Consider the following 22,036-nt stretch of genomic DNA (forward strand, 5'->3'; position numbering starts at 1 on the left):
AACAAATATAAGTGTTGGTTGTCCCAGTGGACAGAGCACAGCTCTAGAGTTAAGAGGACACGAGTTCAAATGCAGCCTTAGACACTTAATACTGCTGCGTGACCACCCACAAGTCCCCTAACTCCAATTGTTTCACTAAAAATAAATATATAAACAAACAAATTACAGCCAGAGGCGCTGACGTTTTACCAAGCGCTCTGGGCCAGAGTCCGAGGGTGACGGCCCACTAGCAGCGGGGCTTTCTCCAGGACCGTCAGCCATCCTCATGCGAAGGACCTTGAAGGGTAAACTCAATTCTGTGTATTTGGGTGTGTGTCCCAAACACCACACACACACACACACACACACACACACACACACACACACACACACACACACGACACACAAACTATCAATAGCAGCTGAGCTCATTACGGCTGGCAGAGAGATTAATGTCCAGCACTTAATTCAACAAACATTGATTAAATACTTCCCATGTGCCCGGGACACCTATGCTAGGTGACCCTGAATAAGTTACTTTTTACTCTCCGGGCTCTCAACTGTCCAAGAGCAGAAGTTGCTGGGAAGGTGCTGACTTGCACTGGGGGAGACTCTTTACTGAAGGGTTTCCTACCCCGGGGCTTCTTAAATTGTTTCTTACAACCCCTTTGGCCCAATAAATGTTTATGGGACCCTGGGTGTGGATATATAAACTAGGTAGACAAATAAAACATTTACTGATAATGAATGATAATTTGACAATATTGTTAGCTGACCCCCTGTGGAGTTGTGACCCTAAGAAGCTTTTCCCACCCCAATGAAATCCCTGCTCCAGCCCTTCCCCCCTACTGTGGGCGAGGAACGAGGTAGCTCTGGGCAGGGAGACACAAGGCTGGGCGAGGGTCCAAGGCACCCGGCTGGCTTCAGATCATTCCCTTCCCCTTTCTGGACCAGCTTCCTCACGGGCGAAAGCCCTTGTGTCTTGGCCCATGACACCTCAGCGCCTGTCAGTGGGACTGAAGGAGCCCGTCCTGGTCTCCCCGAGCCCTGCCTTGATCAGTCCCGGGGAGGCTGATGCAGCCGGGTCTTTGGGTCTGCGGGCCCAGCGCTCGAAAGGGAGGTGAAGCTTCTTGGCTCCTGGGAGATGTGCTAGAGTTGTCCCTGTGTGACAGTGTCTCCCAGGTCCGTCAGGGGGGCGTGACCAGTGCAGAGGTGGGTCCCTTCTAGCTCTGGTCTCACTTTAAACTTCCACACGTGACCCAGGACAGCTTCTGGGGGGGTGGGGGGGGAACCTAAGAACCCAACTTTGCTAAACCACTGGATCAAACCGCTGTCTCGTGTTCCAGGGACCTTAAGAGAACCCGGCAGGGAAGTGCAGGGGAGGCAAAGAGAAGCCAGAGACTGGTGATGAGAGAATTCTTTTTTTTTTTTTAATCAACAAGACTAAGAAAAATTCACTGAATCAAGGATAGCAGTATAAATGCATGGTGAGCTGTGTACAAAACTCAATACCAAATTGGCCTCGTCAGGGTGTGCGTGTATCAAAAATGTATTAAAATCGGCACTAGACTCTAGCTTGCAGGCTGATGAGACAGATGGGACGGGGTCAGAGTGGTGGCCAAGCTGGGGATCCACAGAAGACCCTCTCCTCAGAGGGCCAAGCTCTGGGAGGGGCCACTTCACACACGGATGGACAAGAGCAGCGCCTACAACTCCACAAGTTGGCATTTCTTACCAAGGTCTTGGGAGAGGAGTGCTGGGGAGGACTTCAGCCTTTCTCTTTGCTGCGGGTTCTGTGCCGGGACCAGAACTGTTGCTAAGAACATCCAGGGTCTCCCCTCTTTCTCTTTGTGATGTGACCCGCTCTGCTCATGGTCTGTGACCTGTGCGGTGAACCTGGCCCGCCCGCTACCCTGGGTAGCCTTAGAGCTGCTCAGGAGAGGGGCTGCAAATATTTGGGATGGTCAGATGATGTCATCATACTCTAGCATAGAATGTGGCAGTCTGCCCCCCCCCCCCCCCCCCCCCCCCCCCCCCCCGTGGGATCTAGCCCTGGGCCTTCATTACGCAAGTGAGCAAAGGCAGTCCTAGAACCACCATCTGTCTTCGGGGAGGGGGAAAAGCAGCCCCTGCCAAGACAAAGCCCACCCATTTTTAAGGTGTCCTTAGCAAGGTCCTCCTCGGAACGGGGAGCAGCATCTCAAAACCCTCTAGTGAAAATGTGTCAGAACTGCCTCGGCTTCAGAGATTCTAAATTCGCTGTGTTTGGCCCGCTCTGGCTCAGAAACGGCCACGGGCCTGACCCGGGAACCCCAGGGATTTGTGGGCTTAGTTGGCTTACCCTGGGCTCTGCGACAGCTTCTAAACTCTTACCAGGAAATCTAGGGGCGGAATGCTGTGTTTTCCTCTATGAAAACTGGACAAGGGTATTCAAAAGAAATATTAAAGGATATTCAAAAGGGGAAGGGCTGAGAGCAGGGGTGAAGGGAAAATGGTGTCCCGGACGCCCTCAAACAGCCGACCACGCTGTCATTTCGGGCCAAGGACAGCCGGAACTCCTGGTCCTGCCTCCTTTATGGCTTCCTACCAAGGAAACAGCCACTGCCCTTCCCACACCGGCGGCAGAGCGCCCTCTGGGGCCCGTCTCCTTCGGAAAGGGTGACCCGCTCTCACTGGCAGAACCCGACCGAGAGCGGATCCATCGGGAGAGCTTGTCTGAGCCCTGCGGGCTGTGAACGAGGGGCTCTCTGGGCCCCAAAGGGGAAGAGATGGCCGGGCCCATGTTAACGAGCCCGGGGCGACCATTACCACAGAAGACCAAAACTGGTAAGGGAATGAGCTTCAATGTAAGGGTTCTGGGAGCGCCCTGTGAGGAGGGGCCTGACGGGAGGGGGCTGGGAGGCTGGCCACACGTGGAAGGGACAGTCTCATTTCAAAGTGACCCGACGCTGCCCTCTAGTGGAAGCTGTGAACAGAGCGGGCCGGCGCCGCGGACTGCTCCTGGGTCCCAGCATCCACGGCAGAATCCCAAGGACTGCGAGAAAACATGGATAGCTATAAGACTCTGTTACCCCAAAGGCGAAAGCTCCCAGGTCCCAGGTCCTTCTCACATTCACACACTGAGCCGGGAGTCACGGTCCGCTGGAGGGGACGGGGCGGGGGGGGGAGGGCAGACCCCGGCCCGTTAGAGTCTGGGCAGGGTGCCCGGCGGGGCCAGGATGATCCCAAAGACGTAGAAGAGCCCCAGCAGGAGGTTGAGCTTGGCAGTCCTCTGGGGCAGTTTGTTGAAGTTCTGGCTCCTGAACTGTCTCTCGAGCGCAAAGGCCAGGGGGATGGTGAGCAGGGGCAGTGCCATGCTGATGGTGTAGTGCGTGGCCAGGATGCTGAAGATGAGGTAGGGCACGAAGAGCAGCGTGTTGTAGAGCACGTAGGAGAAGGCCGGGCCGATGAGGATGGCCAGGGTCACGATGCCGGCCTCTCGGTCGGACTCCATGTCCCTGGTGTTGTTGGAGTGCAGGATGGCCTCGGTGCTGAGAGCCAGCGGGATGGCGTACACCAAGGGGAAGATGGCCACCGAGCCCACCTGCACAGCGTAGGCGAACATCACGGCCAGCGGGCCGAAGGTGATGAGGATGACCAGGTCGCCAAGAGCCACGTATTTGAATCCAACCCCTAGGACCAGAAAACAAAGAGCTGACATGAAATCAGAGGCTGTGAATTAAGAGGATTAAAAAAACAAAACAAAACAGAGGAGTTCATCTCACTCTTACCATCAAAAGTCAAACAGCTTTGTAAGAAAAGGGGAACCTGAAGTGGGGTGGCAAGCCCACCATCAGCTCGCCTTCTCAAACAGCGGCGAGGCAAAAATGGATTTATTCACAGATGGAGCAAAGGGATCCAAAGATTACCAATCAATTTGTTTCCAATCAAGCCCCCAGTAATATTCCGACGACTCTCCCAATAACCTAACATTTATTAGGTGCCCACTGTCCAGGGTATCCCTCCACGTGCTAGATGAAACACAAAGTTTAATGAGCTGTTTCCTGACCTCAAGGCTCTTACAATCTGCGGGGGGCAGGAAGACACTGACACAGGGGGTCCTAACCTTTCCAAGCTTCAGCTGCCTCTCAGGGACTGTACTGCCCAGAGTGCCAGGCCAAGAGGCAGGGCCTGATCCTTGCCAGCCCCAGGCAGGTGACTATCTCTGCCTCAGTATCTTCAACTGTAAAATGGAGGCATCTTCCTCCCTGGGCACTTAAACAAGTCACCATCATAAGGCGCTTGCACCCTGGATGCTCATCCTTCATCACCTTCACCCGCTATTGAGCGACCCTAACCCTACTGATTCTAGAACAGTGCTCTCCATGAAACCACCAGAGCTTACCCAGTGAAGTGCCCGGGGGGGAGGGAGAGGAGGGGAGAGAGACCCTGTCCCCAGAACCCCTTCGCACTTGGGGCTCCCCTTCCTAAGCGCCCCGAGTGCACAGCTCTGGGCGGGCCTCCCTGCTCCACTCACTCCTCCTGAGGGCACCCAAGGGAAAGAGCCTTCATTGCAGGATCTGCCCATCGCCTTCAGTCACCATGAATGTGAGCCCTCGGCCTCCCAGAAACACTCAGGCCCAGGATGAGCGCGACGTCCCTGAAGCAGCTGAGGCTCCAAGGCCCCGAGTCACACAAAAGCCGGGGAAGGTTTCCAGGTTGGGCCCTTTCCTACAGCAGCTCTCTCTCCTGAAGACTGCCCAAGGACAGGCGGTCCCCACACTCCCTGAACAGCCCTTGGGTTCTCCTCTGTAATTCAGTGTAACTCGAAAGATCCCTCCCCTCACGCACACGAGTCATTTAGGCTCCTTCTACCCTCCGAGACAGACCAGCAGGAGCGGTCTGAGAAGTATTAAGCAGCTTCCCTCAGCCCCACGGCCCAAGTGAGCCTGGGGAAGCAGAGTGAAAAGTGACCTGCTGCCCCTCTTTGCCTTCTGTCCTTTTGGGCCCGGGTAAGAACAAACCCAGGGCCCTTCCCTTTGCTCACCCGCAGGCTCTCCGGTTCAACCTCTGGTTTTACGGTATCTAAAAACAAAGCCAGCAACCAGTGGGGACGAGGGTTCCTTAAATGTGACACAGTACCGAGATCGAAGCCACATTCAGGAAATGGAGCCCGGCCCCCAGAGGGGCTTGGCAGGAAGCCTCGAGGCGAGAACCCATGATAGCCCAGATCCCAGAGCCCGCATTTCACCAAGTCACAAGGCTCTCTCTTTCAGTCATGGCAGTCCAGGGGCAAAGACTCAGGATGCAGGGGATGGGCCTGGTCCCTAGAACAAGCTCTTCTCCATCGCCCAATCCACCGGGGACATCTTCCCATCCTGGGGGTAGACACCCTTCCCCCAATTCCCTGCTCTGCTTCCTTGGCTACCAAGAGGAGTAATCGGCTTCCTTGTCCTATCTCTCCCAGATCAGACAAGCTAGGGCTGAAGTCCTGAGGAGTTTCTGCAGCCTTAGGGGAGAGACCTTTCTGCCCCTTGGCAGCTCTGGAGGAAGGAGGAATCGACTCCAAGCAGAGGGGCCTGTTGGGAGACTTGGAACAGTCCAGGTGCCCTTGGGGGGAGTGCAGGAGAGGGATTCCAGAGATGCTTGGAGGGAGGGGAGACCAAATGCAGCAGTTGTTTGGGTGGGGGAGAGGTAAGAGGGAGAAGGGAGGAACTGAGGGTGGTCCCATGGATCTGCTCTCCACATGAGCCAGGTCAGGACCTGGGATGGCTGGAGCTCAGAGCAGAAGCGCCTTGGGATGCTGGCCTCCAAGTCTTAGGAAGAGACTCTAGGCTTCCCTTTGTGAGATCTGCCCAGCGGTGGCTGGAAGCTGGGCTTAGAAGAACCTAGCCTGAGAAGAACAGGAGGGGAAGGACTGCCTTGGGGGTCAGGGGGAGGGAGGGGGAAGAGTGGCAAGGCTGTAGCGGAGGCATTAGCAATTAGTGGAGAGTCTCATTTGGGGTCCTCCCATCATACTGGCTCTCAGAGTCCTGAGCGTCCTTCTACCCAGAGTCTGGCACATAATAAGTACTGAAGAAATATATGTTGAACTGAACTGAAAATTAAAACCCGCTCCCTTTTTTTTCCTGCTCCCCTCTTTAAAATAACCTCCAGAAATGAGGACCCAACAGCTGGCCAGAGTCTGGCCAGAGCAGATCGCTAAAGTGATAGTTTGATGACTTTCAATAGTAACTCCCTAAACTGGCTCCCGGAAGGGAGAGCTGTATTCTGGAGGTTAGGAGACAGCACGAAGGACTCTGGGAACTTGCAGTGTTTTCAGATCACAAAATGTCACGCAAAGTGACAAGTGGCAAGCAGGAGGACCTCCTTCAAGGGACGTTCACACAAGAGGAAAATATATGGTCCCAGGGATCTGGAAGGTGGCCCCTTCCCTTCCCCATCACTGACTGTTGACGGGAGCTTGGGGGATGCTCAGATCCAGGCTCCTCACTGTATACAAGAGGAAGCTCAGGACTAAGAAAAAGAAAGGAGGGGTCCAAAGTTCTCAGCCCTGCCTGAAGAACAGAGGCAGCAAGGGCCCCTGAAGAGGAGGGCTTAGCTAGGCCCCTCACTGTCCCTTGGGGATCAAAGGCAGGCCGGATTCCCTGGGCTTTCTGGGGAACAGAGTACGGCCAGGCCCAATCCCCAAACCCGGAGGGAGCACAGCCAGCACTGAACCCGGGCCACCCTGGCCTAGATGATAGCTTCAGACCCTCTGGGCAGCATGACCAGGCCAAGGCTCATGGATCCTGTGGGGAACAGGGCCAGGCCTACCTGGGGCAGCCCAACCAGGCCCAGACCTCTGGGGAGCACGGTCAGGCCCAGACCTTAACTAGGCCCCAAGCCCCTGGGCAGCATGACCAGGCCAAGGCTCATGGATCGCGTGGGGAACAGGGCCAGGCCTACCTGGGGCAGCCCAACCAGGCCCAGACCTCTGGGGAGCAAGGCCAGGCCCAGACCTTAACTAGGCCCAGAGCCCCTGGGGAGCAAGGCCAGGCCAGGCCTCCTGGCCCCCTTGGGCAGCATAACTAGGCCCAGAGCCCCTGGGGAGCACGGTCAGGCCAGGCCTCCTGGCCCCCTTGGGCAGCATAACTAGGCCCAGAGCCCCTGGGGAGCACGGTCAGGCCAGGCCTCCTGGCCCCCTTGGGCAGCATAACTAGGCCCAGAGCCCCTGGGGAGCATGGCCAGGCCCAGACCTTAACTAGGCCCAGAGCCCCTGGGGAGCACGGTCAGGCCCAGACCTTAACTAGGCCCAGAGCCCCTGGGGAGCACGGTCAGGCCCAGACCTTAACTAGGCCCAGAGCCCCTGGGGAGCACGGTCAGGCCCAGACCTTAACTAGGCCCAGAGCCCCTGGGGAGCACGGTCAGGCCAGGCCTTGCTGGGGAAGCACTGCCCCCCCTCCGGGGGGGGGTCCTCACCTCCTGTGTACAGGAAGGAGCCCGAGAGGCCCCCGAAGAAGATGAGCGCCAGATGCTCGAGCTTGAGCGTGGACAGGAAGTAGAGGCAGGCGGCGCACACACAGCCCAGGGTGTAGAGGAAGACTCCGAAGCGCACCACGTCCTGCGGCTCCAGGATGCGGTCCACCAGCGTGCGGTCATCGCTCTTCTTATGGTCGATGCCCTTGGAGAAATCGTAGTAGGTGTTGACCAGGTTGCCGGCGCCGTGCACGGCCAGCACGGCCACGGCGCTGCCCAGCAGCAGGCCCGGCTGCAGCGCGCCCTGCGTGCGGTAGGCCAGCGCGCTGCCCAGGGCCACTGGGGTTAGCGAGGCGCTGAAGCTCCACGGCCGCAGCGCCAGCACGTAGGAGGCGCACTTTTGGCGCCACGTCCGCTGCGGAGGGGGGAGTGGCGCCGACCAGTCACGGCATGGGCAGCACTCCTTGGCCTTCTCTCCAGCCGGGGGACCCTCGCTGCCCGCCTGGATGTTGATCTTCTCCCCGGGGCCCTGGGCCTCGGCCATGGAGGTGGCGAGGGTGGGCTCCAGGGCTGGCAGAGATTGAGGGGGCGGAGCTAGCAGAACACGTGGAGGAGCTGGAGCGAGCACGAGGAGGGGGCGGGGCTCGCAGCTGGAGGAGAGCTCGGGGCCAGCAGGTGAAAGAAAGTGGCAAGGGCCCGACTGGGCTAGGGGTTAAAAGGGACAAGGGAAGGGGTGGGGCCTGAGGGTGAAAGTAGCTAGGGGGTGGGGCTAGAGGTAAATGGGACAAGGGGAGAGGGTGGGGCTAGTGAGTAAAGGGGGCAAGAGAGGGGGCGGGGCTAGCGGGTGAGATGAATACAGAGGGGCTGGAGGCTAGAGCACAACCCCTGTACGGAGGGGTGCGAACCTAGAGAAGGGTACGCCGGGCTGGAGTGGGACCCGCGGCTCCTGGAAAGCGTGGTTCCGGGGAAGCGAGGCCGGAGAGCTTTTGGAGGGACTCGCCGCTAGGTAGAGAAAACTGAAATGTCGCCGAGCGGAGTAAGGAGCACCCGGGAAAGAAGGCTACGGGAGACGGGCAGCCGGCCCGCTGGAAGCCTGACCTCCTTTGACCCTACGGCTGGCAGGTCTTCCAGTCATCCAGGTTTCGGTCAGAAGCAAGGCAGGCGATGGCCCCGGACCATTCCGTAAGACTTAGGGGCCGCCATGTTGTGCGCTGGCCTTTGTCAGCCGTGCGGAAACCCGCTCCTTGAGTACGTGGGGCCCGGGAAAAAAAGGTCTCATCCCACCACACGGGAGGAATTCTCTCTTCCTCCTTCCTAAGACCATTCATTCGGTTACAGTCAACGAATTTAATTTACGTTCCTATATGCAAGGCATTGGGGACACCAAAAGGAAAGGCCGAGATACTGTGGAAAGAACACTGGACTGCTTCTGAGGCTTACAGTAACCTGTGTGACCTTGGTCAACCCCAGCAATAATATGTCATAGTGTTTATACTTCATTCATTCATGTCAGTTTTTATTATTTGTGGCTTCAGCGTCTAGGACAGGTACAAAATAAATATGTTTTTGTTTTTGTTTTTTTTAATTAAATGAAAGGCTGTCTGAAAAGGAATAACATTTGCCCAGGGTTTCAGGGATAGAAGTTGAGTTTCATTTCTTCAATTTCGAACCCCTCCCCCTTTCCATTACCTTCCTGAGCCCCAGATGAGCAATCTCGGTGTTGGAAAGGAGAGAAAGGGAAGAAAGATCTTGTGACCCTATCTCCAGTTGAGTCACTGCCTTTCTGGGTGACCCAAGATAAAATAGAATTCTAACAGGAACTCGTGAATAGATTCCATTCCTCACCAGGTCTTGGTCCTTTTCTCCCCTTTATTTTTTATGTGTGCATTTATTTTAAGAGAGAGAAGGGAGGGGGGCTTGGTGAAGTATCTCAGAATTACTCCCACTTTAATATTTTCTGAGAAAATTCTAATGAAAATCTCTAATTACTCTGTGCCCCGAACTGTGCTAAATTTGCACATTACAAATGGAAGAGGAGGCAGAGATATCAACAAGAGGAAAACAAATTTCTTGGTACCCGGGTGATCTTGAGGGTAGGAGAGGAGCAAAGCCCTGATACACTGATGGATTAAGATTTGCACCGCTGCAGGAAATATCCATCTAAGATCACAGCAGCCAAGGGAAGACAGCATCATATGCAAATTGTTTAGGGAAGGAATCCAAAGGGAAAGATCACCCCATAAATTAGGCTGGATCATGGAAGAGGTGAGAGGAGAGCTGGGCCTTTTGAAGAATGATTAATACTTGGGAACCATGTAAAAACTCATTTCTAGACTGATTTCACAGCCCTAGGGCAATTTTTCTGCCCATTTTGCAGACTTGACCCCGGAGTTGTACAACTACTAACTGTTACAGCCAGGATCCTAACCCAAGTGTAGCATACACACACACCAGTTTCCACTGCTGCACGCTGCCACTCTAGGCAGAAAGCCAAGAAGGAGCATGAATGGGGAATGTGTAAGGCAAGCCGCCAGGCTTGGGGTTGGGTTTGTGCTGGGAGCAGAACACCTGAGCCCTGGCGCGGGCGTGCCGTGACCTCGGGGACCTCGATCATCTCTGTTGGGGTTTGTTAGGAAAACGCCTGTGTTCCCAGGGGTTCGTTTCACGTGTCAAACCCCTGAATGCGACACTAGGGACGTCTAGAGATGAGGCGGAGGGAAAATCCGTAGCTGCGGCTCCAATTCATGCGCGAATCCACTCAGGACATTGACTCGCGTGGGGCGCGGGGGTGGGGAGGTGGGGGAACGACTGACCCCGCTTTCCAGTTAACCCAGTGGAGGCGGTATCAGGAAGAGCTAGGCAGCTGTGCAGGGGGCTTATTTCAAGGCAGCACGCACTGGAAGCCGGGTCGGAAGTGGCAAGGGAGGTCAACTTGCCGCCGATTGGCCTGTGCCGGTGTTGCTCTGCACGGCGCTCGCTTGTTACTGGATGCATGGTTTGTCTATTTGAACTTCTCCCGCCTCCTCGGGGGGCCGGGTTCCAGCGCGTTCCTTCTTGCTCTCTGCCATTGGTCGCCAGGCCCGCCTATCTCCTCCTCCCATCTTTCGGTTGGTCCTAGAAGTCCGGTGCCCCGCCCTTCCCCACCCGGCTCGGAGGGCAGCCGGGAGGGAAGGCGGGCTGTGCTGGGGGTGGGGGGGTTGGAGCGGCGGCGGCGGCGGCGCCTTCGGCAGCTGCACCGGCTGAAGGGGAGGCCGCAAGTCACGCAAGTCACGGTGAGTCTGGAGGCAGCCGCTCGCCTCCCCCGGCCGGGCCAGGGTTGGGGCCCGGACCCTCGCGCTGGAGGGAGGCCGCGGCGCCTCTGGGCACCCTGGGCCCCGCAGACGTCCCTAGGGCCCTGCCCGGCCCAGCCTCCAACCTTGGCTCGCGGCGTCCTCCCGGCCCCAGGGCTTCCCGAACACCTCAAACGCCTCTTGTCTCGTCAAGGGCCCCCCGAAGCACCCCCTAAATCTCCCGACACCTCAGGGACGTCCAGCACCTCCTGGAAACCCCCACCTCGTCAGATGTCCCTTCCCCGAGGCTTCGCTGCCTTGCCAGAGTTCCCCCTGCAGCCTAATATTCTTCCAGAAGTTCCTGATTGACCAGAGAGCCCAGAGGTGCGTCCCCGGGACCCTCCCGAGCTGTCAGAGCCCCCCCATCCCACAAGGAACCCTGTCCAAGCGTTCCCAGGCTTCCCTGCCCAGCCTCCAGAATCGGGGATCCCCAGAGCTCCCCCTCAGCCACACAAGCCAGCGATCCCCCAGAGCCCCCCAGGACCAGCACTCCTCTGCTTGTACGCCGCCTGCCTCAGAAACCCTTTCAGTGTCTGCAGATCTGTCAGTGCCAGAACGACTCCTCCCAGACACCTAAATAGTAAGCATTTATTAAGTGCCTACTGTGTGCCAAGCACCGCGCTGAGCACTGAGGATGCAAAGAGAAAAAGAAAGCTGGGGCCTGCCCTCAAGGACAACCCCCCTCCCCTTAAATGTGGTCTTGGCCCCTGCCTCCCACTAATGGTGAGGGCAGTGGGCGGGGAGGGGACTTATCCCCCCCTGGGGCTCCTGGGCCAAGGTGAAGAGGGCTTCATTTTGGGAGAGGTTCCAGTCTAGTGGCAGAATCTCCCTGGAGCCACCAGCAGCCCCCCAGCCCCCCTTCTGCAGCCTGACCTGTAGCTGTCATCACAACCCTGGGCTCCCTTCTAGCTCCAGGACCAGGAGGAGGCAGCTGGAGAAGGGGAAGGTTTGGGGGCGTTCCAAAGGCCCCTAGGGCAAAGCCAGCTGTGGGTGGGAAGGGCAGGAAGCGGCCTGGGAAAAGTTGCTGATACTTCCAGCCAGTGTGTCGGGATTACTGGCAGGGAGTTAGGGGCTCGCGATTGGGAAGGAGGGAGCAGAAAGCCGCCTGGCCCAGGTACTGGCTACTGCCTCAGGATAGAACGCCTTTGTTGTGCCCTAATGTGATCTCCATTTTACAATTAGAAAAAATGATGTTGCCGGGTGCAAGTCCTTGCTCAAGGCCATCCGGGCTCTATTCCTGTCTTATTTGCCCCACCTTGTAAAGTAGGGAGTTCCTTATCACCTGGGAATATGCAAGCAGAGGCTGGGCAACCCAAGTCAAGGGTTTTCAGAATTTAACTTGGGAGGTGCCCCCCGGGCCCTCCACAGCCTATCCCATCCGACTAGAACTTTGGGCCAATGGTCTGGGCTTGAAGACTAATTATGTTAATTCTTCCACTCCCCTTCCACATGGCTTAGCCCTCCCATAGCTTTTCAGGTAAAATGATGTTTCTCATCATTTCCAGCCCCGCTATCTTCCTATTTGTCCCCAGACTCATTTCTCTGCTTCCTTTCACATGCCCTGATATGGGCCGTCCCCTGTACTTGGATCCACCTCCTCCAAACCTGCTGTAGGACCCCCCCAGATTCCTTTGAGGCTCAGCCTAGGCTTTTCCCAAACATCCCAGTAGTTAGTCCCCTTTCCTCCACAGATTATGTCATATTTGTATGGGCATATAATACATATGTGTATATGTAATACATAACAATATAATATATTTATGTGGGTATATGATACATATGTATATATAATGTGATACATAATATAATATATTAATATATATACCCATGTATATATGGGCATATAATATATATATATAATGGGTACATTTTATAGCCCCCTCACCAGAATTTAAGCTCCATGAGTGCAGAAATTGTTTCATTTTGGCCTTCATCTCCCCAAGTACCCAGCACAGTGCCTTACATATTAGACATTTCACAAAGGTTTAGAGACACATATTTATATTTCCTTCCCTATATGCACATATATATGTCCACATATAGATATGTAAACATACATATGCATGATGGGAAAACAATTCAGAAAGTGCCAAAAAACAATTTTTATTATCTTTAAAAAAAAATATAAAACTAAATAATAAATAATTTTATTCAAATCTTTTTTAAGATCTTTGTGTCTGAAACTTTTTTGATTACTAAATTTTCAAAAACGGGGGGAAAAAAATAGAGATAAAAATCCCTGAGAACTAACTATATATTTATGCACTCATTGATACAAATAACACCTTTCAGTGGTTTTGTTAAAGCTTCCCAAAGTTAATCTTAGGTATCAGGCATCTTATTAACAAGTGTTTCAATTGAATTGATTTTTTTTATTTATACTTCATTGCATCATGTAACACTTTATTTTATTTTTTTAAATAACTTTTTATTGACAGATCAATTGAATTGATAACCTCTAATGAGAGAAAAGCTGCTCCCAAGGCCAAGGCTGATGACTCCTGAAGTTCCTATCAGCTCTTGAGAATCCCCTCTCCAGAATAGCACTTTATGGATATAATTCTGTCTCCACCCTTTACAGAGACCCAGATTCTAAAGGTCCACCTCCATCTTCTCTAGCTTCTCCAGAAACCCCCCTACAGACTTATCTGCCTCTGGCCCAGACCCCTTCTCCCTTGGACCCAGTCCCCAGAAAATGGCCTAACAAAGACTCCTATCTTGTGCATGGGTTATAGGATGCTAGATCTGGAGCTGGAAGGGACCTTAGAACCTTCTCACACACGAAGGAACTGAGGCATGGCAAGTAGGTTAAATGACTTGTCCAAGGTCATACACCTAGTTGGTGTCTCAGGTGGGATGCCCGGTCCCCCTCACACCACTTTGTAGTGAAGGTGCCTTGTCCTTTGGGAGACGGGAAGTCTGAAGGGGCCTGGTTCTTGTAGCTTCCCCAGTAGAACGAGGCATAGAAGTCCATAGTATTTTGTAGTTCACATTGCCCTTAATAATTTGTCCCTATTTCTTTGGGCTTTTTTCTGAAGAGAAATGATAATTGAGTTTGACTCTCTAACCTTAGTCTGAAACGAAGATCTATTCAGACTCTTAAAATCAGTCTTTTGGAAGTCTGGCATCTCCTCAGCCTCTTGGGGCTACATAGTGGTTAGACCTCAGAAACAGTCTGAAGCGGCCATTTGGGCAAGCTCCTCGTCTCGAGGAATCAGAGTGGGGAAGGTTCCTAGGCCTTTATTCGGCAGGTCCCGGGGGAGTCTCCCTTGCTGCCATCCAGGGATGGACCTTGCTAGAATCCCTTCGCTGCATTTTTCCAGGGTCTGTGCTGCTCTGTGTTGAGGACGCGGGGGTTATGATGTCATCACCGAATTTGGCTCCTGGGGGGGGGGAGGAGATGGGGGAGGAAGGGCTGCTGGCAGCTTTGGGCTCTCAGGCAGGGAGCGCTGGGCTGGCTGGAGCCGGAGAGTTCAGCCAGCTGGTAGAAATGGGATGTTGGGGAGAGAGCCCCGGCCATGGAGGCTGCTCACTGGCTCAGTTTGATCTTGGGCAGGCAGCTTGTTTCACACCCTGGGCTTCTTTTCTTAGCTCATGTAACGAAGGTCTTGTCCTGGAGGACCTTGAGTTTATCTCCAGTTCTCTTCTTGAATCCACCATTGATTAAAATCCCTTTCACAGGATCCCCAGGCCTGGACCCAGCCCCACCATGTCGGGCACCGTGACCATCCTCCAGCAGTTTGCCAGTGGCCTGAAGAGCCGCAGCGAGGAGACGCGGGCCAAAACTGCCAAGGAGCTGCAGCATTATGTCACCCTGGAACTCCGGGAGGTTGGTGCCGCGTGGTCCTGGGGTAGGAGAGGTGTGGTGGCTGGGCGCTCTCCACAGGAAAGTGTGCACGTTCGTGGGGACCTCCTGGATACGTCCTTTGTCACACATGTGTGCCTTCCCTGCGGAAAGTTATCTGTCCCATCTTCTTGCAAAGTGGCCTTACTGAAATATTTCCATATGGAAAAGTGGCTTCAGACAAGAATCTGACCATATGAAATTAGGACAAGGGACTGTGGCAGCGTCTCATCCCTCCTCCACGTGTGTCCCCATTTATCCAGTCGCTCGCTTGGAGTAGTCCTTGACTGTTCCCTCTCCTTCTATCTACTCCACAGAGCCAATCATTTGCCAAACTATTGTTGATCCACCTACAGCCTGTCTTGAATCTCTCCCTTCATTCCACTGAACCCCCTCTACCTGACATCAGCTGTCTTCTCACCATTTCCGTATCCCCCATTGGTCTCCTTGCTTCTAGTCTCTTTCCTCTCCAATTTATCCTCTACACATTATTCCAAAAACAGGGCTGTACTGTCACTCCTCTGTTCAACAAACTTCAATGGCTCCCTGTGGTCTCAAGTACAGTCTCCTCAACATGTCGTTAAAGCCCTCCTCCATGGGCCTTCCTCCAGGCTCTCCTGCTTTATCTCATGTTTTGCCCCTTCATATACTCCTGCCCTACAAACTGTTCCCATTACGACTCTGCCTTTGGGGACATGATTTCCCATATCACCAATGCTCTCCTCACCTGCATTTCCTGAAATCCCTGCTTCCCAGGAGACACCTCCTCTTTGAAGCTTTTGCCTCCCTTGTTAGTATCCTTTCCCGCTTGAAATTGCTTTTATGTTGCTGCTATGTGTTTTATATCGACTTTCCTGTGGAAGTGCTGTATTCCCTTGTAAGCTTGAGGGAGAACCTTCTGTTTCAGTTTTTGGGTCTTTCAGCACTTAGCACATAGTCTTGTACATAGGAGGGGCTTTGTAAAGGTTGAATTGTTGTGATGTCTGGAAGGAGCCTTCCCTCAGGGGACAAAGAAGTTACTACAGACTTCCTCCATTTGCAGATGAGCCAGGAGGAGTCTACCCGGTTCTATGATCAGTTGAATCATCACATTTTTGAACTGGTGTCCAGCTCAGATGCCAACGAGCGGAAAGGGGGCATCCTGGCCATAGGTAAGAGAGAACCAGCCAAGCAGGGTCTTGACCTCAGGAGTCCTGGGCTAACTGGGGGCCTCTCAAACAAAGCAGGGCCACGAGTCACATACTTCAGCCACTTTTTCAGTGACTTGTCCAAGCCCCTGATTAGGGCTTTTGTTTCTGGGCCACTTCACTGCTCATTTGCACCTCTCATAGAGAGCAGACCACGTCGATAATCGTGTCCAAAGCTGGAGAATTTTGCTCCCTGTGAAGGGCTCTGGCGATAGGTTTGAAATAGGGAAACATGAAGCCTGTTTTATTTAGTTTTTTAATTCAAAATTAGGGTTCAATTTTCTGCTTCTCCCTTCCATTTGTTCTACAAGTTAACTGAGATTGTGATGTTACAAATAAAGGGACAGGGGGTTCCTTTCTTCTTGGGTCTTGTCTCCATCCCCTGTCTTCTTTCCTCCCTTGCAGCCAGCCTCATAGGAGTGGAAGCATATGCCACCCGCATAGGCAGGTTTGCTAACTACCTTCGGAACCTCCTTCCCTCCAATGACCCAGTTGTCATGGAAATGGCATCCAAGGCCATCGGCCGCCTGGCCATGGCGGGAGACACTTGCACAGCTGAGTATGTGGAGTTTGAGGTGAAACGGGCCCTGGAATGGCTGGGTGCCGACCGCAACGAGGGCCGGAGACATGCAGCCGTGAGTATTGGGAAGACCAGTCTGGGCCAGCCTGGGCCCGGGGCAGACAGGGGTGGATTCTGGCTTAAGAGAAACGAGGTTTAGAAATAGGGGTTTGTGTGGATGGGTGTGTGTGTTTATGTATCCATGTTTAAAAGAAAATTAATGACGATGTTGGAGAAACGTGAGAATATAGGTGGTGGTGCATCCTACGTTAGAGTTAACAGCATTCTAAATCTTAACCCAGTGGGCACTAAAAGTGTCGTATGGTCGGTCCTCCGACACGCAGTCCTCCAGGACGCTAACTTGGTTCTTTCCCCCGCAGGTTCTTGTCCTTCGTGAGCTGGCTATCAGTGTCCCCACCTTCTTCTTCCAGCAAGTGCAGCCTTTCTTTGACACTATCTTTGTGGCAGTCTGGGACCCCAAACAGGCCATCCGGGAAGGAGCTGTCTCTGCTCTCCGAGCCTGTCTGATCCTCACCACCCAGCGTGAACCGAAGGAGATGCAGAAACCCCAGTGGTACAGGGTGAGTGGGTTTGGTCCATTCAGTAGAGTGCAAGCTGCTTTTCATGCATAGGTCCTTGATATTTATTGGATAAGCTGTCTCTGGCAGCTATCAAAGCACACATTTTAAACAAAATTCCCTCCTCCCCCCCCATACACACACACCTTGTTCCCTTGGACTGGTGGTAGGGCCCTCTGATATCCCAAGAGCCAAGAGTTAGGGTCCCAGTTTGTGCAGTTGAGTCTGCCCCCTTCACTTTACACAGGCCCAAAGAGTCCCCTCTTTTGCGTGAGTAGTTCATGCAAGATCACATAGCTAATAAGGGGCAGAGGCTCAGAGCTCTTCCCCCCTTCCCATGCTGCCTTCCCATGTGTTCACCTGTGCCCCAGAAAATAGAACAGCATTCTGTTCCCTGGCTCTCAACCAGGCTTGTTATCAGTAATCCCAAACCAGAGCTCTGGGTTAAACAGCCTAGATTCCCTTGGCAGGGTTCCTCACAGATCACTCTTCGGGCCAATGTCCGCACATCCTGTTTTCCCTAGGAACCCCAGAATTTGGCTTCTATTTAGGTTTCTGCAAAGAAGGAAAAAGGGCTTTTAGCTCATAAGCAACCACTGATACAGAGTAGCTTTCACTTAACTTGACAAATGAAAAACTTGCATCTGGGCCAGAAGTGCAGGGAGCCTTTCCCTTTCTGGTGAGCCCCAGGCCTGCAGAGCTGCCCTGTGCTTGATGTCTTCCTTCACCCCGTTAGTGCCTCCGAGAGCGCTCGGTGGGGGCATCAGGAGCTCTGTAGGAACTTCCCGACTACTATCCAGGGCCAGCTTGTGGGCTGCGGCCTGCATCCGGTCACTGAGGACACCCTCGGTCTCTCCCTAGCACACCTATGAAGAAGCAGAGAAGGGCTTTGACGAGACACTGGCCAAGGAGAAAGGCATGAATCGGGACGACCGGATCCACGGGGCCCTGCTGATTCTCAATGAGCTTGTGAGGATCAGCAGCATGGAGGGAGAGGTGAGTGCCAGACCCAGGCCTGGGCTGCTGCCTCCTGCGCCATGGCAGGTGCCCGGTGCGGGCTTCCCGGACGGAATCCGGGAATGGCTCTGTCCCCGCCGTGTGCCCCGGATTAAATAGCCTGCGCATGTCAGTACTTTACAGGAACTGAAAATAAAGCAGGCGAGGCTTTCTAGGTAGGGAGACCAAGAGAATTGTCAGTTCCCATCAAGTAATAACGTGTGGTGTTGGATTTGGACGTGTTGATGAACAGCATTGAACACTTCTCAGAAAACAGAACAGGTCCCTCTTGGAAGCTTTCCCATTCAGTTTGATGAACCTTGGGACTGACAGAAAGTCATGACTTGCTCCTCGCCGGATCTCTGGGGAGATTAAAATGGGAACCTGCCTTTCCCCCAGGTCAGGCTCTCCTCACGCTGCCTACTTGATGGTCCGTGTGCTGGGGCTGGAGTGCCTGGTTCTGCCTACTTGGCGAAGCTGGGCTCCAGCCGTGGGTGGGTGTTAGGCCCTGAGTGCCCCCTGATGTTTCCCTAGTGTTTCAATAGGTGGTGCTCTTGCCTTAAATGAGACCCGAGCCTCTGCCAGCCGCTGAGCAGGACCGTAGCAGAGATGACCGTCTCCATTTTGGCTGTCTGGGTTGCTCCAAAGAGTCTACCGAGGTCAAGGCTGGCAGCTGCTGCTATACGAAGATGATTTCTTTTTCTCTTGTAGCGTCTCCGGGAAGAAATGGAAGAAATAACCCAGCAGCAGCTAGTGCACGACAAGTACTGCAAAGACCTCATGGGCTTTGGGACAAAACCTCGTCACATCACTCCCTTCACCAGCTTCCAGGCAGTGCAACCCCAGCAGTCCAATGCCCTGGTTGGCCTGCTGGGTTACAGTGCCCACCAAGGAATTATGGGATTTGGGGCGTCTCCCCTCCCAGCCAAATCCACCTTGGTGGAAAGCCGATGTTGCAGAGACCTGATGGAAGAGAAATTCGATCAGGTGAGCCAGGGAAGCCTTCCTTTGGCTCCCAGCCTTCCTTCCCCCACTTCTTATTCTGACCCGTTGTTACTTTTGCCGTCCCAGGTGTGCCAGTGGGTGCTAAAATGCCGGAGCAGCAAGAACTCCCTCATCCAGATGACCATCCTTAATCTGTTGCCCCGCCTGGCTGCATTCCAGCCATCCGCCTTTACTGGTGAGCACAAGACGGGCCGCTCCCAAATACTGGGCTGAGCAGGACCCTTTCCCCGCACACCTAGTGTGCGTCCGAGGGCACTAGGGAGCACCTGCTGTTCTTCAGCCAAGGCCCCATGCATATGGATAGAGGACACCCCCCCACACCCCACCCCCCAAAAAAAGCAGAGGGCCAGCCGGCCCATTCTTGTATATCTATGCATCCCTGAGACACTGACTCCTATCGGGCCCCGTAGCTGAGACGGAACGGCAGGACAAATATAGCCAGGGAGGTGTTACATGCAGGCTGGGTGAGAATTAGGAAGCATCAAATGAGGAGGACAAGGCAATTAGCATAAAACCTTCAAGCTAGAGAGAAATAATTTCAAGACGGCATGGCCCATCTTTTTTCAGTTTCCCCCCTTCTTCCTGCCTGCCCCACAGCCCTCTTTAATGACCAGACAGGCCCTATTCAGTCACGCTCTAAATAAACATGTGATGGTGTCCAAGGTTGACAAAGGGCTAATGGCTCAGCTCCGCGGGAGCAGCCACCTTCACCAGCTTAGGGGCTGCTCAGCAGGAGAGAAGGCCCCAGAAGGCCCTAGATGGAAGCCTTTGATGTGGGCTCTTTCTGTGTTTTCTTAAACAAAACATTAAAATGTGTCACAGCAATCGGGCCTGACAGGAATTCGTGCATACTACCGTTTGGATGAAGCTTTCTAGGCTGGGGTTTGTTCTGAGTTCACAAAAATGCAGACTTCAGGAATCTGCTCTGTTTGCAGGAGTTATGATCCTGGGGACACTGGGGCTGTGCAGTCCCTTTTTTTAGCTTGCCAAATCTGGAAAAGGAAAGTAAATGTCCCTCTTGGCTTCCTCTTCCAAAACCTAGCTACATTTTGTCGAAATTGTGCCCCTTCTCCCTGCCCTCCCACCCCCCAAATATTAAGGCTGAGGATCTCAGTGGATAAGAACTTAGAAAGATCTAAGTTCAGATTCTGCCCCAACTAGAGCTATTCTTGGGCCAAGGTGATAGGACTTGAAAGAACCTGTGATTTGAGTGGTTGCACTCAAAATCTTTGATCCTTTGGTTTACTCTAACTTTGTGAGTGTCACAGCTTCCCATTTTCACAGTAAAAGTAACCTTTTCCCAGCATATCCAGCCATGTTTTGCTAAGAACTCAGGATAGAGAACATTTGAATTCTTCCCTGTCTCTTACAGTAAAAAAATAAATGACATACTTGCATTATTTCCCCAACTGTCCCCTCAGTGCTCTCCCAAATCCCAGTTGTTCTTTCTGTCATTCTTTGGGCCATCCTGTGTCTCCATATGTTTGTGGCATGGCGCTTCTGAGACACGGCCAGGAGGATCAAAGATAGAAGCGAATCAAGAAATGTCAACATTGAGACAGTGTCAGCAGTAGCACTTTAATTTGAATTGCTGGCATATGGATGTTAGCTTATGCAGATCAAATAGAAAAACATTTGAGGCTTTCCAAATTATAGATCTAATCCCTTAATATTAAGTATCATTATGATGAAGATCTGGGCAACAAAAGATTTCCAAGCAATTGGCCCATTTATTAGAAGCCATTTTCAACACAAAGTAATTTACACAATCCCTTAGAATTCATTGTTAGAAGATTTGACCTGTATTTCATAAAGAAGAAATTCAGCTTGATGATTTTGACCCAGATAGCTAAGTGTAAGTCTGTAAAAATGCCTTAGAACAAGGTAATTGCCTTCTCTTTAACATTGCTTCACCTCTTCCAAAAGTGCTTTTGTACGTGTGTCTTTAGCATAAGGCAAGTGATTCTTAGTAGGATCGTAGGAACTTCTTGAATCCATCCAGTGTTCCATGTTCCCCTTGAAAGGTAAACAGGACAGGACCACCCAAGCGCAGACCCAGAGTCTTTCTGTTCTGTCTTTAGATACTCAGTACCTCCAGGACACCATGAACCATGTTCTTAGCTGCGTCAAGAAGGAGAAGGAACGCACAGCTGCTTTCCAGGCCCTTGGCTTGCTCTCTGTGGCCGTGAGATCCGAGTTTAAGGTCTATTTGCCTCGTGTTCTGGAGATCATCCGAGCAGCCCTCCCACCCAAGGACTTTGCTCCTAAGTAAGCATCTTGGTCTTACCTCATTTGGCTGGAGGGGGGAATTTCCTGTGGCACTTTCCATGTCACTCCAACTCTTTTCTTACCTAAATCTTTGGTGTGCAACATGGCTAACGGCACAGGGAAAAGTGGCCCCTCATCTTTAGTGGGAGAGGAAGGGATTAGACCTTTCCTATATCAGGCTATATTTAGCAGCATTTTGGAAAAGTTAAAAGGTATGGTGTAAATCCCGTAGTAGAGGGAGGCAGCAATTTCTCATAAATGACACCCCAAATCATTGAACATGAGGAATAATAGGTACAGGCCAAAAAAAGGAAAGAGGTGGCAGTTGTCATATGATTGACATAATGCATCAAGGAAAAGTGTGCCCAAGAAGAAGGAAGCACATGTCCCTTGTCTGCTGCTCTGCTCTGGCCACACATCTCAGGTCTTCAGAAAGAGCATCCCCAGACAAATGTGCGTCCAGAGTGCTGGGCCCTAGCAGCCTTGTCTGTGAGGGTCCAAGCAAAGGAAGTTTCTCAGCTCAGGGCCTTGGAGTATGATGGCATGAAGAAGGATGAGACTCAGCAAAACTAGGAGCACCAGGGGGAAGAGGAACCCCTCCCAATGTTAGTACTGTGCAGAGGTGACAGGCAGCCTCTTCTTAGGGGTGGCGTCCCTGCGGAGTCCGGATGACAGCTTGTGCAGGACCTTGTCTAGCTGCCTCTGTTTCTCTTCTAGGAGCTGGACTAGTCAGCCTCTGGGCTCCCTTCCAGCCCTCTGATTTCCAAGGCCCTCCCACCTCCATTCTTTTCCCAAGCTCCCGGAAACCTCTAACCCATGGCTGGAGGTCAGGTAGCTTAGTTTGAGTTGGATAA

General features: G+C 53.0%; 2 protein-coding genes across 4 annotated transcripts in view; one reads left to right on the forward strand and one right to left on the reverse strand.

The window, feature by feature from the left end:
* Positions 1-1,384: 1,384 nt before the first annotated feature.
* Positions 1,385-9,128, reverse strand: UBIAD1 (UbiA prenyltransferase domain containing 1). Its single transcript, XM_051988578.1, has 2 exons — positions 7,420-9,128; positions 1,385-3,651 (listed from the first exon to the last, which is right to left on the reverse strand). Exons 1-2 carry the CDS (start codon positions 7,958-7,960, stop codon positions 3,164-3,166), a joined length of 1,029 nt encoding a protein of 342 aa, XP_051844538.1. The 5' UTR covers positions 7,961-9,128; the 3' UTR covers positions 1,385-3,163.
* Positions 9,129-10,590: 1,462 nt separating this feature from the next.
* MTOR (mechanistic target of rapamycin kinase) overlaps positions 10,591-22,036 on the forward strand; it is a 106,340-nt gene continuing 94,894 nt past the window's right edge. The window contains exons 1-10 of one of the 3 annotated variants that reach the window (XM_051988557.1): positions 10,613-10,688; positions 11,041-11,325; positions 14,427-14,574; positions 15,632-15,740; positions 16,182-16,411; positions 16,716-16,916; positions 17,775-17,909; positions 18,621-18,896; positions 18,981-19,089; positions 20,996-21,182. In XM_051988557.1, coding sequence (XP_051844517.1) covers positions 14,455-14,574; positions 15,632-15,740; positions 16,182-16,411; positions 16,716-16,916; positions 17,775-17,909; positions 18,621-18,896; positions 18,981-19,089; positions 20,996-21,182 — 1,367 coding nt within the window. In that variant the 5' untranslated portion in view covers positions 10,613-10,688; positions 11,041-11,325; positions 14,427-14,454. Of the gene's footprint in view, positions 10,689-10,778; positions 11,326-14,426; positions 14,575-15,631; positions 15,741-16,181; positions 16,412-16,715; positions 16,917-17,774; positions 17,910-18,620; positions 18,897-18,980; positions 19,090-20,995; positions 21,183-22,036 lie in introns of those variants that run through there. The other 2 variants (XM_051988555.1, XM_051988556.1) reach the window with 2 other exon arrangements.

Source organism: Antechinus flavipes, chromosome 3 (assembly GCF_016432865.1).
Source record: "Antechinus flavipes isolate AdamAnt ecotype Samford, QLD, Australia chromosome 3, AdamAnt_v2, whole genome shotgun sequence".
Taxonomy (NCBI): Eukaryota; Metazoa; Chordata; class Mammalia; order Dasyuromorphia; family Dasyuridae; genus Antechinus; species Antechinus flavipes.

Bases quoted from the DNA above. Each gene is read 5' to 3' on its own strand.
- UBIAD1 (XM_051988578.1), bottom strand. From the start codon at position 7,960: ATGGCCGAGGCCCAGGGCCCCGGGGAGAAGATCAACATCCAGGCGGGC. The intron at 3,652-7,419 runs GTGAGGACCCCC...TTCTGGTCCTAG, and splicing joins CTCCTTCCTGTACACAGGAG to GGGTTGGATTCAAATACGTG.